At 40.6% G+C, this 14039-nt stretch overlaps 6 protein-coding genes across 8 annotated transcripts in view; 3 read left to right on the top strand and 3 right to left on the bottom strand.

Annotated features, from left to right (window-relative positions):
* The window catches only part of Mic26-27 (MICOS subunit 26/27), a 266434-nt gene that overhangs the window by 6317 nt on the left and 246078 nt on the right, over positions 1 to 14039 (bottom strand). The gene's annotated exons all lie outside the window — the stretch shown is intronic.
* On the bottom strand, positions 85 to 2265 carry LOC135937498 (activating signal cointegrator 1). Its single transcript, XM_065480651.1, has 8 exons — positions 2189 to 2265; positions 1954 to 2075; positions 1527 to 1897; positions 1320 to 1468; positions 1103 to 1263; positions 899 to 1050; positions 733 to 844; positions 85 to 227 (listed from the first exon to the last, which is right to left on the bottom strand). Exons 1-8 carry the CDS (start codon positions 2263 to 2265, stop codon positions 85 to 87), a joined length of 1287 nt encoding a protein of 428 aa, XP_065336723.1.
* Positions 2935 to 4639, top strand: fbp (fructose-1,6-bisphosphatase). Of its 2 annotated transcripts, none has more exons than XM_065481667.1 (6): positions 2935 to 3093; positions 3231 to 3419; positions 3472 to 3723; positions 3788 to 3932; positions 3986 to 4240; positions 4296 to 4639. In XM_065481667.1, the coding sequence occupies exons 2-6, from the start codon at positions 3244 to 3246 to the stop codon at positions 4482 to 4484; spliced, it is 1017 nt and encodes a 338-aa protein (XP_065337739.1). In that variant the 5' UTR covers positions 2935 to 3093; positions 3231 to 3243; the 3' UTR covers positions 4485 to 4639. The 2 variants fall into 2 exon arrangements, with proteins under 2 accessions (XP_065337739.1, XP_065337737.1); XM_065481665.1 differs by having other exon boundaries at positions 2945 to 3112.
* Positions 4714 to 12612, bottom strand: Cbp80 (Nuclear cap-binding protein subunit 1). Its single transcript, XM_065481662.1, has 13 exons — positions 12451 to 12612; positions 11989 to 12077; positions 11750 to 11935; positions 11516 to 11695; positions 11269 to 11460; positions 10998 to 11213; positions 10795 to 10892; positions 10498 to 10737; positions 10213 to 10445; positions 5781 to 6100; positions 5608 to 5711; positions 5049 to 5451; positions 4714 to 4989 (listed from the first exon to the last, which is right to left on the bottom strand). The coding sequence occupies exons 1-13, from the start codon at positions 12485 to 12487 to the stop codon at positions 4876 to 4878; spliced, it is 2412 nt and encodes an 803-aa protein (XP_065337734.1). The 5' UTR covers positions 12488 to 12612; the 3' UTR covers positions 4714 to 4875.
* Positions 7521 to 10448, top strand: LOC135938116 (uncharacterized). Its single transcript, XM_065481668.1, has 4 exons — positions 7521 to 7649; positions 7707 to 7906; positions 9321 to 9819; positions 9878 to 10448. The coding sequence occupies exons 1-4, from the start codon at positions 7623 to 7625 to the stop codon at positions 10145 to 10147; spliced, it is 996 nt and encodes a 331-aa protein (XP_065337740.1). The 5' UTR covers positions 7521 to 7622; the 3' UTR covers positions 10148 to 10448.
* Spf30 (Splicing factor 30) lies at positions 12639 to 13963 on the top strand. Its single transcript, XM_065481671.1, has 2 exons — positions 12639 to 12759; positions 13066 to 13963. Exon 2 carries the CDS (start codon positions 13072 to 13074, stop codon positions 13804 to 13806), a length of 735 nt encoding a protein of 244 aa, XP_065337743.1. The 5' UTR covers positions 12639 to 12759; positions 13066 to 13071; the 3' UTR covers positions 13807 to 13963.

The raw sequence follows: 14039 nt of genomic DNA, 5'->3' as shown, positions 1-14039 counted from the left end.
CCCAACAAACACTTGACAGGATAATTCTTTGGGAACTCGAGACCCTCTTAAAATAGTTTGCAGATTAGTTTCGTTCTGTATCAACTAGAGCAGCAAGTTTACCTGATTTAGCAATGTGAGCATGGGCGTTTTCAACTTCTTTAATCTCTTCTTGCGTTGGCTCATGAGCTGCGGCTGCAATCCATAAAGGACCTCTGTGCTTTGTGTACCAGTTCCGCCCTTCATGCCTGACATCAATACAAAGATTATAAATATTCAGTGATCTGAAAAAGCCGTTTTAAAAAAAAAAAAACAATTTCGGCCAAGCCGGTTTTTAGCCTGCCAAATTAACTGAAATTAGGTTTCCTTCAACTGAAATATGTGGAAGTAAGAAGAAAACGGTTTCACCTGAAATATTATGATTTTAAAGCCGCATTTAAATTTTTCAATGACCTAATTAATTAAGCTTGTTTTCAATAATTTTAAAAATTCCAATTTAAGCCAGCAAAAATGGCTTGGTTTCATCCAGTTTTAACCGCCCTGTCTCTAACTGGCTGGTCAAAACCGCGAACACTAGATATGTATTTGTTCACTCTGATCCGAACTTGCAGAAGTATCTAAATTTAATTAATCGTTTAAAAGATTAAAAAATTTAATTGAATAAAATTGAACTTCAAATATATAACTGTTAAGAATCATACATTTTGATTCCGCGAACAAGAAGTGAAGCATATGGCTGATGCATGCTGAGACATTTGGCATGATCACTCATTTCAAGCAACTCTTTGTCCTGTACCCTGCCTTCAGAAGGTTCTGCTCTTCTTTTCGGAATATTAACTGGATTGCTGCCACCAACATCTACAAACTGTGATATCAAAAATTGTATGCACAAGAACTAAAAATTGCGGAAGGAACGGACCTGAGGCTTGTGAGAAAGAGTTGGGTTGGAATCGAGTGCTGGACGTTCTTTTAAAACTTCTTTCAACGCATCAGATCTGATCTGTTTCAAGACAGGATCATCATCAGGGTTGAACTGCTCTTCAACAATCTCATCCTCGTAAACCTTTCGGCCTACAATTTCATGCACTTATTCGCACATTTTTTATCAGCAGCAATACAGCACCTGAGAAGTCAATTGTGAATTTTTTGTCCCTCCTTGATCCATACTTAAGGTTCATCATTTCTTGCTCTTTTTTCTGGATATGGCTCCTTTCCTTTTCAGACTGCCAGGTTGATAAGGCGTAGAAGTCCTTCTGGTCATCGATAACTCTGGTCATCTTGAAACTAATTTACAAACCAAATGAATAAACTTATAGAGCAACTTTGTGCACAGGTTTTACTTTTGTTTGTCATATTCGAGCAGTTTATTTTTCTTCTCAATAGCCTTGTCCATTTTGGGGTCTTCAGTTAGCTTCATCAAGTGTTGAACCAACTTCTCAGACTTCTTGCTGCCGCGACCTACAATCCTCGCCTGGTCTTTGGTGCACACCTAATAGCAAGAAAGATATTAATTTGAGATTTTTTTATCTTTCAGCGGTTTTCATTACCAATTTTCCGCAGAATAAGCATGGTCCAGGGCCCTCTTGGCCACAAACAATCCTTCCACAGCTGAGACAGTTATTCACTAACTCATGTTTGGTAGCTTCGCAGCAGCACTTGTGCCGGCCAGGTACAGTGATTACGTCTTTTTGGCGTCCTTCATTGGAATAGATGTTGACAAATTTCGTCTTTTTCTTTCCCTGCTGTTCCTTGGGTGGAGATTTTTGTTTTGGTTGCTCATTTGGAACAAGAGTGGGAAATTTTTCTCTCTTTCTCAGCGTTTCTTGATGTACTTCTTCGACCTTGTTCAGTTCAATAGACTTTTGAGCCAATGATTGCTTCGTGCCACTCGACTGCTTATTGGTACCCTTAGTTTGGTCTAAAAGAAATAAAAGTAGTAAAATAATGTTGTATAAGAAAAATGAGAATTCTTACCTTTGGAAAGCAATTTTTGTGCTAATTCATTCACAAAGGCAACCTGTTCAGGGTCCTTGTAGTCAAGCAGGGACGTGAAATACTCTTGAAAATCTTTCTCGTTGTTGATTGTGCAAATGTAACTGCATAAACAAAAATTTGAAAAGTATCATAATAATGAAAGGACTCATTTGGGTTGAGTGCAGGTCATTCAAAGTAATGTGGTACGTCAAAAATTATATTTTCAATTTCTTACTCTATCAAATCTGGTGGTGCCGGAAAAGACAGAAATTTTGACAGCTTGGTGTTTATCCAGTCTCCAATTTCAGCCATGCTGATTTAAGATATCTATGATATTATGTAGATATCTAATTATGATAAGAAATGGTAAGAATGGCTCTTGCAGATGATAACTCTATGAATTCTACTTCAGCAAGCAGTAAGCATTAGGTCCGATCAGATCCGGTGGAGAACAGATAGAAGCAGGGGAGATGGCGATAAGATAAACAATGAACGAATGGAAATCAAAATCAGCAAGAAGTAGGCGTAACAAAATAGAAATGAGCGTGGCACGAGTTTAGGTGCTGTCAGCTGCAGGCGCCGGCTTTCTGTCATCAAAACAGTTACCCCTTCTACCACCTGCAAACTGTAGTGAGCTGTGTAGCTTCCTGGTAGCTTCTAAGTGAGTCTTTATTAAATTATTTAAATCGGAGGCCAAAGAGGGTTAGTGTTTGCTACAACATCCCACTATCATAAATATGTAACAATAAATTTTCTAGGGTTGACTACTCTGATATCACCAGATAAAACTATTATATATTTTTTTTTAATTAGTACGATACAGCATTAAAAATCTAGCATAATACGTGATTATTAGCTTAAGCGATTCGCACGTTGGATGTTGAATCAAAGCGACAGATGAGCGAGCCCCCTCTCAATGACCTTCGCGTGATTGTAGAGGTCATTGAGTATTAAAGGCTCGTCTGTGTTGCCGTCCAGTCCAATCACACTTAAATCTTCTTCGTTATCGACTACTTGTTTTCGCTTCTAATACATAGATGCCCACCCGCCACCACGGCACCTCGCTTCATTTCTCCAATTTCTTGTTCTTTGCTTTGAAGACGGTCGCCTGACAACTTGCACGCAGCTATCCAGCTCCCAGTCAGCATAAAACCTCATAGTATTTGTTTCCAAATTTTTCTTTCTTTTGGAAACGCTTACCCTGCGTTTGTTTTGATTTTTTTAATTTTAATGTTCGTCATGGAACATTTATATTTTAAAAGTTGCGCTTTTTACAGATAAGTGAGCAAGATGTTAAACGCAGGCCAACAATTGGACACCAACTGCATGACCCTGACTCGGTTTGTATTGGCAGAGCAGCGCAAGGTTCCCGGAGCCACTGGTGACCTGACCCAGCTGCTTAGCAGCCTCCAGTCAGCCGTCAAAGCGGTCAGCTCCGCTGTTAGGAAAGCTGGCATTACCAAGCTGTATGTGACCTTAAGTGACCTTTAGGAATACACAACTTTTATGTTATTTAAGGTTTGGAATTTCTGGCGAGACCAATGTCCAGGGTGAGGAGGTAAAAAAGCTGGATGTGCTATCCAACGAGCTGTTCATCAACTTGCTGCGCTCTTCATACACAACTTGTATGCTTGTCAGTGAAGAGAATGAGACGGTGATTGAGGTCGAGACAGAAAAACAAGGCAAATACATTGTGTGTTTTGATCCTCTTGATGGATCATCCAACATAGATTGTCTTGTCTCTATTGGATCCATTTTTGCCATCTTCAAGTAAGATTTAATTAAGATATATTGTGGAGAGCACAATCTTAATTTAAATATTTAAATATTGCAGGAAGGCTGGGGACAGTGCACCAACAACTGCTGATGCCCTGCAGCCAGGAAGAAACATGGTTGCGGCAGGCTACGCACTCTACGGCAGCGCAACCATGTTGGTCTTGTCCACTGGACGAGGTGTCAATGGCTTCATGCTCGACCCTGTATGCTCGAATTTTGCTTTCCTTGAAAAAATATCAATGCAATGATTGACTAGGCGATTGGAGAGTTTGTCCTGACCGACCCAAACATGACAGTGCCGAGCAGAGGCAAGATTTACAGCATCAATGAAGGGTACGCTCACCTCTGGGAACCTGCTGTGGCCGAATATGTCGCTAGCAAAAAAGATCCGGCCAGAGGCAAACCTTACGGCGCCCGCTATGTTGGCTCTATGGTTGCTGACGTCCACAGAACTCTGAAATATGGCGGAATCTTTATGTACCCTGCAACCAAGGATGCCCCCAAGGGAAAGGTTAGAAAAGCGCTTTTTTCAACCTGGTCAAAAACTTATTTTCTATTGATTGCAGCTGCGTCTTCTGTATGAATGCAATCCGATGGCATTTATCATTACGCAGGCTGGCGGTCTTGCTTCTAACGGCGTCAAACCAATTTTGGATTTAGTTCCTGAGGGCATCCACCAGCGTGCACCAATATTCCTGGGCTCCAAAGATGACGTCCAGGATGTTTTGGACCTCATCAAGAAACACTCTGCTTAATTTCAAAGCTCACGTTTCATGGGATTTATAACAAACAAAATTCGAGCGAGACTGAAGCTTGTGCCTATGTTTATTTACAAGACTTGAATGTTAAATTTCCAATTTTAGATTTTTATTGAAAATTTATACCCGCAAATAAATCTTCTTATCTACAATTAGCTGTTTTCTTGCCCTAAATAAGGTTCAACCAATATAATGAGTTTCACGGGATAGATAAATTAAATGTGTATTTAAGCACATTATCATACTTATTTATTAAAGAGACATGATAATAAGCAACAAGGCAGATTTTACACCCAAGATGCTACATATAATGACCTCGATTTCAACAGTTCTACTAATAATGCAAAAATCAAATAGTTTACACGATTTATGGGGCGAGTCTAATTCCTCAGGCCCGGAGGGAAACAAACTGCTGAAACACCTTGAGGATGTGTGGATCCAGGTCATGCGTGAAGAGCAGAGTTTCCAGAGTAGAGCTGTACTTTTGCACTTGCTCATGGTGCTGGAAATTACCAAAAATTAGTAGGCTTGTAAACAAAACATTCAAAGGATGATACTTACAGCAAGGAAGACTTGTTGAAGGCGGCCGATGGTCCAGCGGTACCAAAATGTGTCAAAGTCTCTGTTATCCGTGTCACAGCGAACCAGATGTTCTGACAATATCATGATGAACCGCTGGAAAATGATGAGGAAGAGGTTCTTCTGGTCAGCTTGGGCGGCTTCCAGTCGTTCCTCCATGCGCTCCACCATATCCTCGCTAGGTTTGTCCTTGTCGTCTCCACTGCCTGATTTGCCAACACCTGAGCCACCAGCCCCTTCGCCTCCCATTTCTTCGTCAGATTCAGAGGTGTGACTCTCATCTCTGTGGAATCGTTCTCTGGCATCACTCAGTTCACTGCCAAGACGTTGCACGTGCTTGCTCATTTTGCGAATGGTCAAATGCAAGATCTCCCACAAGTACATCCTGGAAGTATCAAAATAAATCAGGAGTAAAATGAATGAGTCAAAGCTACTGACGCTTTACTTGATTATTAACTAGCTTTGTAGCTTTGAGAGTTATTAGTTTTTCAGAATTTCCTTACTGTTTTTTAATAAAAACATTGAATAAAATATTAATTACTTTGTGAATTCTCCATTCATATCCTTGCTGAAGATCCAGTTGGCCACAGCAGAGCACTCAATGATCTGCGTCTTGAGCATTTTATCTACAAGCACCACCATCATCTAAAAGATTTAATTTAGCATTTAGTATTGAGTACATAGTATTTCACGTAAGAAATATATCGCAATTACCTGCTGGTGATTGTGCCACAGTTCAAACATGCTCCTCAGAACGCAGATTTGCGCCTCTTCAGATTCAGCCAGCACTTTGAATACATAGTGGAATTTGGAGATGGCTGCAAATGAGTGAGAGAAACTCTTCATTCCCAGCTGCAGAAGTGTCTGCACAAAAACATCGATCTTCAGAGGGTTGTAGCTGGACGCATCGCCTTCATCGACGCCAGCGCGAGGATTCGGCAGCTCAGCTAATCCGGTCAGAACCTCCTCTGGAGTGCATCGCTCGCGGATGGCATCTGCAATAGCACGGGCCGTGTTTGCTCCAGGCGCAGTGACTGGAATTTGAACAAAAAAATCCTTGAGAATTGTTTGAAAAGTATTAATTGCAATTTAATTTCCTGAATCACGCACGATTATTAATTGAAGCCTACCATGCAAGAGACTTTCATAAATCTTTTATAGGAAAATAAAATACATACATTAAGCGGTAGAAAACAATCCTGAGACTTATGCAAAAACGCAGTTAATTTCCTACATGCTTTTTTTAATTAAAACATGAGTTTTAGAGATGGAAATAAAAAAAGTGTCAAAACAGGATTAATATGATTTCAAGGAAACAGGTCCGTTTCATTAAATATGTGTGTGTCCAATGTGGCTTTGTGTCAGGGTGACCTTACTGTTGGGAATCTTATTCTACGAATTTGCTTATGAGAAACTACAAACTGGAGTGGCAACCTTGAGAGGCTTTTAATTGTCAAAAAAGCGTCGCACAAATTAGCAGCTAACGTCTAATGCAAGATTAATTACGCAAGCGGCAGGCCGCCAACATTATTATTATTATTGCACTTTCGTTTTCTTCCGCTTCTATTCAATCAAGGCTGTTGTTGATTTTTCACATCCATTATTCAATCCTGACGGCATAAATTACGCCGACAAGGAAATGGTAATGGGAAAGGATGCTCTAATGCTTTTTGCGAGCCGGATTTCACGCTGTACGATTTTCATGACAGCGCACGTTCCGACCGAAAGGAAAATCGAATTGGGAAGACAAGGACGGACAGGTGGAATTGGATATGTTTCGGGCAAAAACGGCGCACGTTGTAAAGTGACATCATAGCAAATAAAAAAGCGGCGACGCAGCAGTAAAACGATGAGAAAATCCCATCATTCATGATGCGACGTGAAAAAATCCTTGAAAAAGCGCATCGTGCGCTTGATTATTACAGCAGCATCAGTGAAAATCTGTTTTAACTCATTCAAGAATTGACAAGCAGAAGATGAAGCCTAAAATAGAATAAGACCACCTTACGAGTGACGTGCTATCAAGACCAATGACCAAAGCAGGTAACGCACCCGCTTAACAATGTGAATCAGTGAAAACCGGCAAGATGCAAAGGAAATCGCTCAGCCAGATCGGACGTTCAACTTTTCTTTTCCAAAACCGCAAAGTCAAGCATTGTTTCAAAGCATAGGTTTCAATAAAAAGTATTCAAATAAAAAGATTACTATTCTAATTTACTGACAAATAAAAATTAATTGAGCTGTGAATTTTCTGAAATTTCTTTAGCACGAGAACTGTGCGTAGCTTTCGATAATATGGAGACAGAATCGTTTACCAAATTGAGCGTTACTAATTACAAAGAAATTGACGCAAAAGATTATTTTTACCGACACGAAATTCTGTTCATCAGAAGACACTTTGGTTATAGCTTTACGGAAGGGAAAAGTGCAGAAAAGGCGCGCATACAATTGGGTTGGCCAATTTCACGCTCGCTTGGCACACACACTCGCAGTGGTTCCTTCCACCGCGAAAAGGTCTTCTCCCAGTCGGCAAGGAGACGTCGGTGCGCGAACAAGATGCAACCTCTCGCTACCGCCACTTTGGTACCCAACCGTTCATCTCAAAATTAACATGTTGTAAGTTTTCTGTGCTGCCGACAGGCAGTGGCGTTGCTTTTGTTGCAACAGCTTGGGGTGGATTCGCGAGTGGATGGCTACAGGAACAAAGCTCAGCCGCTACCACCTGGTTACAAGCATAGCGCGTTCAGACTGATTGTTCCTGAGGCTGGTCTAGCCCCCCTAACCTGGCATGCAGCCCTTAAAAACACAGCTTTCCAGAGCTTAAGAAGAAAAATTCTTAGGTAAGTTGCAATATATACTCAATTTTTTTAAATATCATGTCGTTTCCATTTTGTCGAGTTTGTCGCTGGTTCGTAAATTGGAAAGATCTGTTACATGTTTTAAATATTATCCTAATGGAGTAGTAGAGATACATTTTTAAAATCAGAAAAAAATTCTGCAAAAAAGTACTTTTTAAATCCTTAATAGTTTTTTCTTTAACTTAAAAAGCATGGAAGTGACGTTAAAAAATAAGAAAAATTCCTTAGTTGGGAGTGGAAGTTATATATTTGTACGTTCAGTGGTTTAAATTAGAAATACATTATGCAGATATACAAATAACATGCAGCTGATGCTATTATTTGTATCTCTGCAATATCTATTTAAAATTTGAGCTCCTGACCCAACAAGCAAAATAGAATATTCTACCACCAACCAATGATATTATTTATCAGTTTGATTTTTAGGGTCATTCTTGATCGGTCCTGGCATCATTCCACGAATTCCCACGCGAACGGTTAAAATTGGAATAATAACTACAATTTAACTTCATTCAAAGTGTCTGCATGCACAAACCTTAACGATATTTTCAATGTGAAAAGTGTTTTTGCAGCAAAGAGATGCACATGCAATGTGTTTTATGTAAATAAGTAAAAGGTGAAATGAGTACATGAAAGAAATTAGCGTGAAAACTACTTGATTAGAATCAATTAAAGGCAATAAAAAGGATGCGCATGCTTTTCATCGCGAGAAGTATTTAAATGAAACCAAATGAAAACTTGTAGCTTTTACATTTAGTGGCCCAGACCGTGAAAACTGCTGCTTGTTTTATCTTGAAACACAATCATGCTAATTTCATCTTTAAGAAACCGCGCGACTTGCTTAACTGCACAGTCCGACTGCACATACAATTGGATAATGCAATCACACGTTCACGCTTGCTGACCAACGTCTCACAAACATGAGCGCACCATCTTTCAAGTTGCTTTTCTCGAGCTCAATTAGTGCGTGCAAATTAACATAAAACAAAGGAATCGTCAGTGTTGTGTCTGAGATTCGATTACAAAATTCGATAACAAGGCAATTAGCCATGGTGGATGATCAAGGTAAATATCGTAAATATTTTAAATGGATCAGGCGGCAAAGCATCTTTGCAAGTGAATAATTAGTTTTAACACTTTATTTTCTGCAAGCAAATCAATTGACAGGGATTTAGTCGAAAATTTAAATACACAATTGCTTCCAGAACGCCTCAAGAGAATTTTCACGTTGTCACATAGCGAAATAATTATATTTCTTAACCCCCATATTCCCATAAAATTGAAATTGATGGGGAAAATTAGCATTTAAGAGGACTGCAAACACTTCAAGAATTATCATTTTGTGATAAATCCCAAAAGATCGCAAAATAGGGTGACTGATAAAATGTTTGCTTAGTTTCGCAGATAGCAGTCGGGCTGAACAAATTCTGTGGGAGCAACTGGCAGCAGCTCCCATTTACCCTGCGCACCTGAAGCAACCTGAGCGCGAAGACGCAGACCTGTCTATTTTGGCAAAGGGAGTTTTAGTGCGAGAAGGGGGTCAACTGCTTTTCGCACCTGACGACATTCTTCTCTACCCCTCTGCCACCCCGCGCAAAGTTTCTGCGATTTGGAGTGTTATCAGGGTGCGGCATAGTGGTCCAGGCCTCAAGGCACCAAAAATTGAATATTACTTCACTGTGACGCCAGCATCCCATCTCACCATGTTACACTACTTGCAGCAGCAAGTGAAAGGGTATCAGAAGAGCCCATACGATGGACCCTTTTTTGATTACAGACCTGGACACTTTTACCACCCATTGTTCATCAACTCATACAGACAATCAGTGCAAAGTTTCATTGGCAAACACCCTGAAGAGGAGCTTATCAATTCCGCTCAAGAGGCTCGTAATGAGGTACTTAAAAAGCTCACTAGTTATGTATTTTTAACTAATTGACTTATTTTAATTACAGCCAGTTATTTTCAAACAAGAGCCGATCTACATAATCCCGTCACCAAGACTCATTCCTCAAGGGCAAGAAAAATCGGGCGGAACTGGAAGCTCCACTAGCAAAAAAGAATCAAAAACTTTCAGGATCATCGTGCAGAAACAGAGAGTCAACGAGGAAAATAAGAATGAAGCTGAGACTGTGGAGGAGGAAGAGGAGGAGGAGGAGGAAGATATGGAAACCACGACTAAAATCAGTTCAAAGTATAGGGACACCAGCAAAGAGTCTCAGTAATTGTTGTATATTTTGTTCAATAAAGTTTGTTAAAGCGCAAGAACTCAAGTGAAATCTGTACTCACCATCTGAGTACTTGAAGGTTGGTTCTGGTTTCTCAGGGATGAGAGGCTCAAAGGTCTCTGGTACAATTTTATGGATTCTTTCATGGTAAGCCAATCGTTGGGCCTTGAGAAGGACCTCTTTGATGAATTTGGGGCGAGGATGCTCTGGGTCCAACTGCAAGCATGACTCCCAGTCCTCCCAACTCCAGCGGAATTGGAAATTGCTCAAGTGATACGAGAACCAGTTCACAAGCCTGGAAGAGTTTGGTTAAAGAAACGGGCACAATTCCTAATAGGTGTCCCAACCTGTCAAAACAAGCTGTGTTCATGGAGTCGATTCTGCTAAACAGCAGTTCAGTAGCCTGAGCAAGAACTTGGGGCATGCGGCTTGGGTGTAATTTGCATAACTCAATGAAAATAGATCCATAGCACACTTCCAGATATCTTGGAGACGGCATGTGGAACAATTCAGCAAAGATCACTTCAACAATCATGTAGTCCAGCGGGATTTTCTGTTTATATGGGACATCCAACAGTTGGGCAGCGCTAAAAAAATCCAATAATAAAATGAAGTAATTATCTAGAGGTGCAAATTTAACTTACGCGTCTTTCCTCTCCAAGTGGTGACTCTCAATGATCTGATGTAAGTGCTCTTCAATCAGAAAGCGCTCGATAGAATGTGCGCCTGGCAAAATTGGACCCTGAAATTTCACGGGTTTTAGCACATTGCACGGTTCACCATTTCATAATTTGAATTTTCAATATTACATATTTAAACTATTTTGCTATTAATTAAAATATTTTACCTCTGGGCAGTCAGTGTAGTCAAACATGCGGAACACAACCCAGGGCATTGGGTAGTGATAAGAATCACTATGAGCAGGTGGCAATAAAGCAGGCAGATTGTGCTGTAGAGCCTCACACAAAATGCTGTCAAAGGCCAGGTACGGCCGGGGAATATGCTTTTCAGCCCAGTTGTCTTGCCGCAGTTTGCGGATCTGGGACCACAAGCAGTCCAAGTACTATTTACAAACAGAAAATTAATATTGACCTTTTTATTTTTTGGTGACTATTTACCTCCTCTTGAGGATGGGGCACATCAGAATGCCACACTTTTAAAGCTTCGTGGTGGTTCTTGTGGCGCTTTATTAGAAACACTTCGATAGCGCTCATCAGTGTATCCAAAGACTGCTCTTTCTTTTCATAAAGTTCGCGGCCAACCCAAGGCAAGATTGAGAGAACTGCGTAGATGTACCAGTCCTTGCGAACCTGCCGATAAACTTAATTGTAAGACGCTGTGTTACAAAAATGTATTCGGACATACCTGTGGAACGCCATCCTCCTTGGCTGCGTCAACCATGTTGTCCAGTAACTGGAGCAGAGACCCAGCTGCAATTACGTGGCAGTTGACCAAATCTGCAAGGAATCTCAGGGCGTAGCGAGCGGCGTCCCACTTGCAGTTTTTCAATGCGTCTTTGAAATTACGCACCATGTACTCCACAAACTAAGAAACAGACAAGTGTTATCATTGTAGTGTACACTTGCGTGACAGCCAAACCTCTCCTCCGAAACTGTAGTTTTTAGCATTGAGTAGTCCTATCAGAGTGGTATAGATGGTGCATTTTTCTGGCATGTTGGTGGCACAGTCTGCCAAAATACGGAGAATTTTGACTCTGAAGCTTCCCAGATCAGCTTCAAGAACACTGGCGAGACCTTCCAGATTGCTTTCCAGTGAAGAGGTACTCTGGACGTAAGAAATACGACAGTGATTAACTATAGCAACTTAAAAATTTATACCTTTTCTCCAACACGCAGGATGAGTGACTCCAGGCGGTCCTCAATGTCTTGATTTTCTGATACCTTACGGCGCTTCCTGTACATGCGATCTAAAATGAATTCAATAAATTAGGACAATCAGAAAATAAAATCATGTACATACAGCCATGATTGTATCATACTGTAGAAAATTTAAGTGGCCTGTTATGGTCTTACCCTTGCATTTCTTAGTTTTCTTGGACTGATTTTTTATTCCAGTATTAATAATTTTTTCTATCAAGGGCCGTATAAACTCAGGCATGGTGAAGTCTGAGTATTTGAGCTTAAGGTTTACAAGAAAATTGTAATATATCCCTAGCAACCGTTGAGATTATTGTAAATGCCACAATCCAAAGAGAAATGGAGAATTATTGCAGTAATGAAAGAAGCTACATTTTTGAAGTGCCAAAGACACGCTTATCGTGTTTTAAATTCCGCACTCACCGTATCCATCGTCCTCATCGTGCTTCCTGCGACTCATATTAGCAGAATAATATGTCCAGAGAGCAGAAAAGAGTCAGCGAAAATCTTTGGATTCGATCAAACTTGCCAAATCAGGCGACAGACCGTCCACAAGAGCCAACAAACAAGAGAAGCCGCATGCAGCTGAGCGAGCGTGCTTTTCGTGCCATGCCCAAAAACTGATAGTGCTGCCATTTTAGAACGAAAATTTTCCCAAGTGGTCCACTGTGGAACTAAAGTTTGTGCGTGGCTGTATAACTAGCAGGCGCTAAATTGAAGTAAACAAACAAAGTAGGTGAATGGTTCTATTTTTTCATTTATTTACCTTGTTTTACTTCACCTCCTGTACATTCAATTCCAATTATACGGTCTTTGACAAATAATCCTTCTTGGATGAGATAATTATTTCGTGAAGTTTGCCTCGTTCGGTATACAAAATTGCTTGAGATTTTTCTGAGTCACATTTTCTGTTTACATCAAGGTCATTTTGTTTATATTTATTTTTTTTGCACAGTACAACAATAAATAATAGTAGCAATATCGGCACGGTTGAGTTTTTCTGTTCATTGTTTGTTAACCTCATGTTAAATTTTCCAGAACAAAATGAATGAGGACCCTGTGGGAAGTCTGCAGATTCACAAACTGCAATTGCAGCAGGTGGAGGCTGCATTGACCGCTGACCCAGAAAATGCAGAGCTGCTAAAGCTGAAGGAGGATTTGCAGGAGGTGATCACCCTTACGTCTCAGCTGGTCAAAGCGCACACTGAGGAACAGGAAAAGAAACAGTCTGGTAAAAAGAAGGACGAAGCGTCAGGTTCTGGGGTTGGCATCAAAAAGGACTGGAAAGTCGGCGACAGGTGTCTGGCTGTGTGGAGTCAGGATGGCCTGTACTACGATGCAACAGTAGGCGAAGTTGATTATGAAACAGGGGAAGCTACTGTTCTGTTTGACAGTTACCAACATTCGGACACGGTTAAGATGGAGAACCTCAGAGACTTGGAGCAGAAAGAGTCATTAAAGCGGAAAATGGCTGAGGGGTTGATGGCTGGAAGTAAAATGAAGAAACAAATGATGCAGCAACAGAAGGAATACCTGAAGAAGAAGAAGCAGAAGAAGCAACAGCGAATGAAGGAAATCGAGGAGGTTCGGGAAACCGAGAAGAACAAGTGGCTGAGCTTTGCTAACAAAGCATCTGCTAAGAAGGGTGTAGTGAAGAAAAGCATTTTTGCTTCTCCAGAGACCGCCAGCGGTCGAGTGGGAGTTGGCACCTGCGGCATTGGTGGTCGGCCCATGACGGAATATTCTGCTGCTGATAAGTGGAAGAGGGCATCCAAATAAAGACCTTTATGCACTGTGCACCTTGGGAATCATATATTTGGGGATGATCAACAGTTGTACTGAACCTGTGTAAAAGTAATAATCGCCGTTCTCTTTGTGTTAGAATTGATACTAAGCTTGGGTGTAAAATAAAAGTGAATCATCTGACTGAATTAAATTATTATTTTTTGTTTAAACATTAGTAATGGACTAGTTTCTTGTCAAAAAGATTGCCTTCATTTTGTCATTCATTA

The sequence above is a fragment of the Cloeon dipterum genome, chromosome 2 (genome assembly GCF_949628265.1).
Source record: "Cloeon dipterum chromosome 2, ieCloDipt1.1, whole genome shotgun sequence".
NCBI classification, from domain to species: domain Eukaryota; kingdom Metazoa; phylum Arthropoda; class Insecta; order Ephemeroptera; family Baetidae; genus Cloeon; species Cloeon dipterum.
Note: the sequence above shows the minus strand (reverse complement) of the source record. Positions and strands in the feature narration are given on the sequence as shown.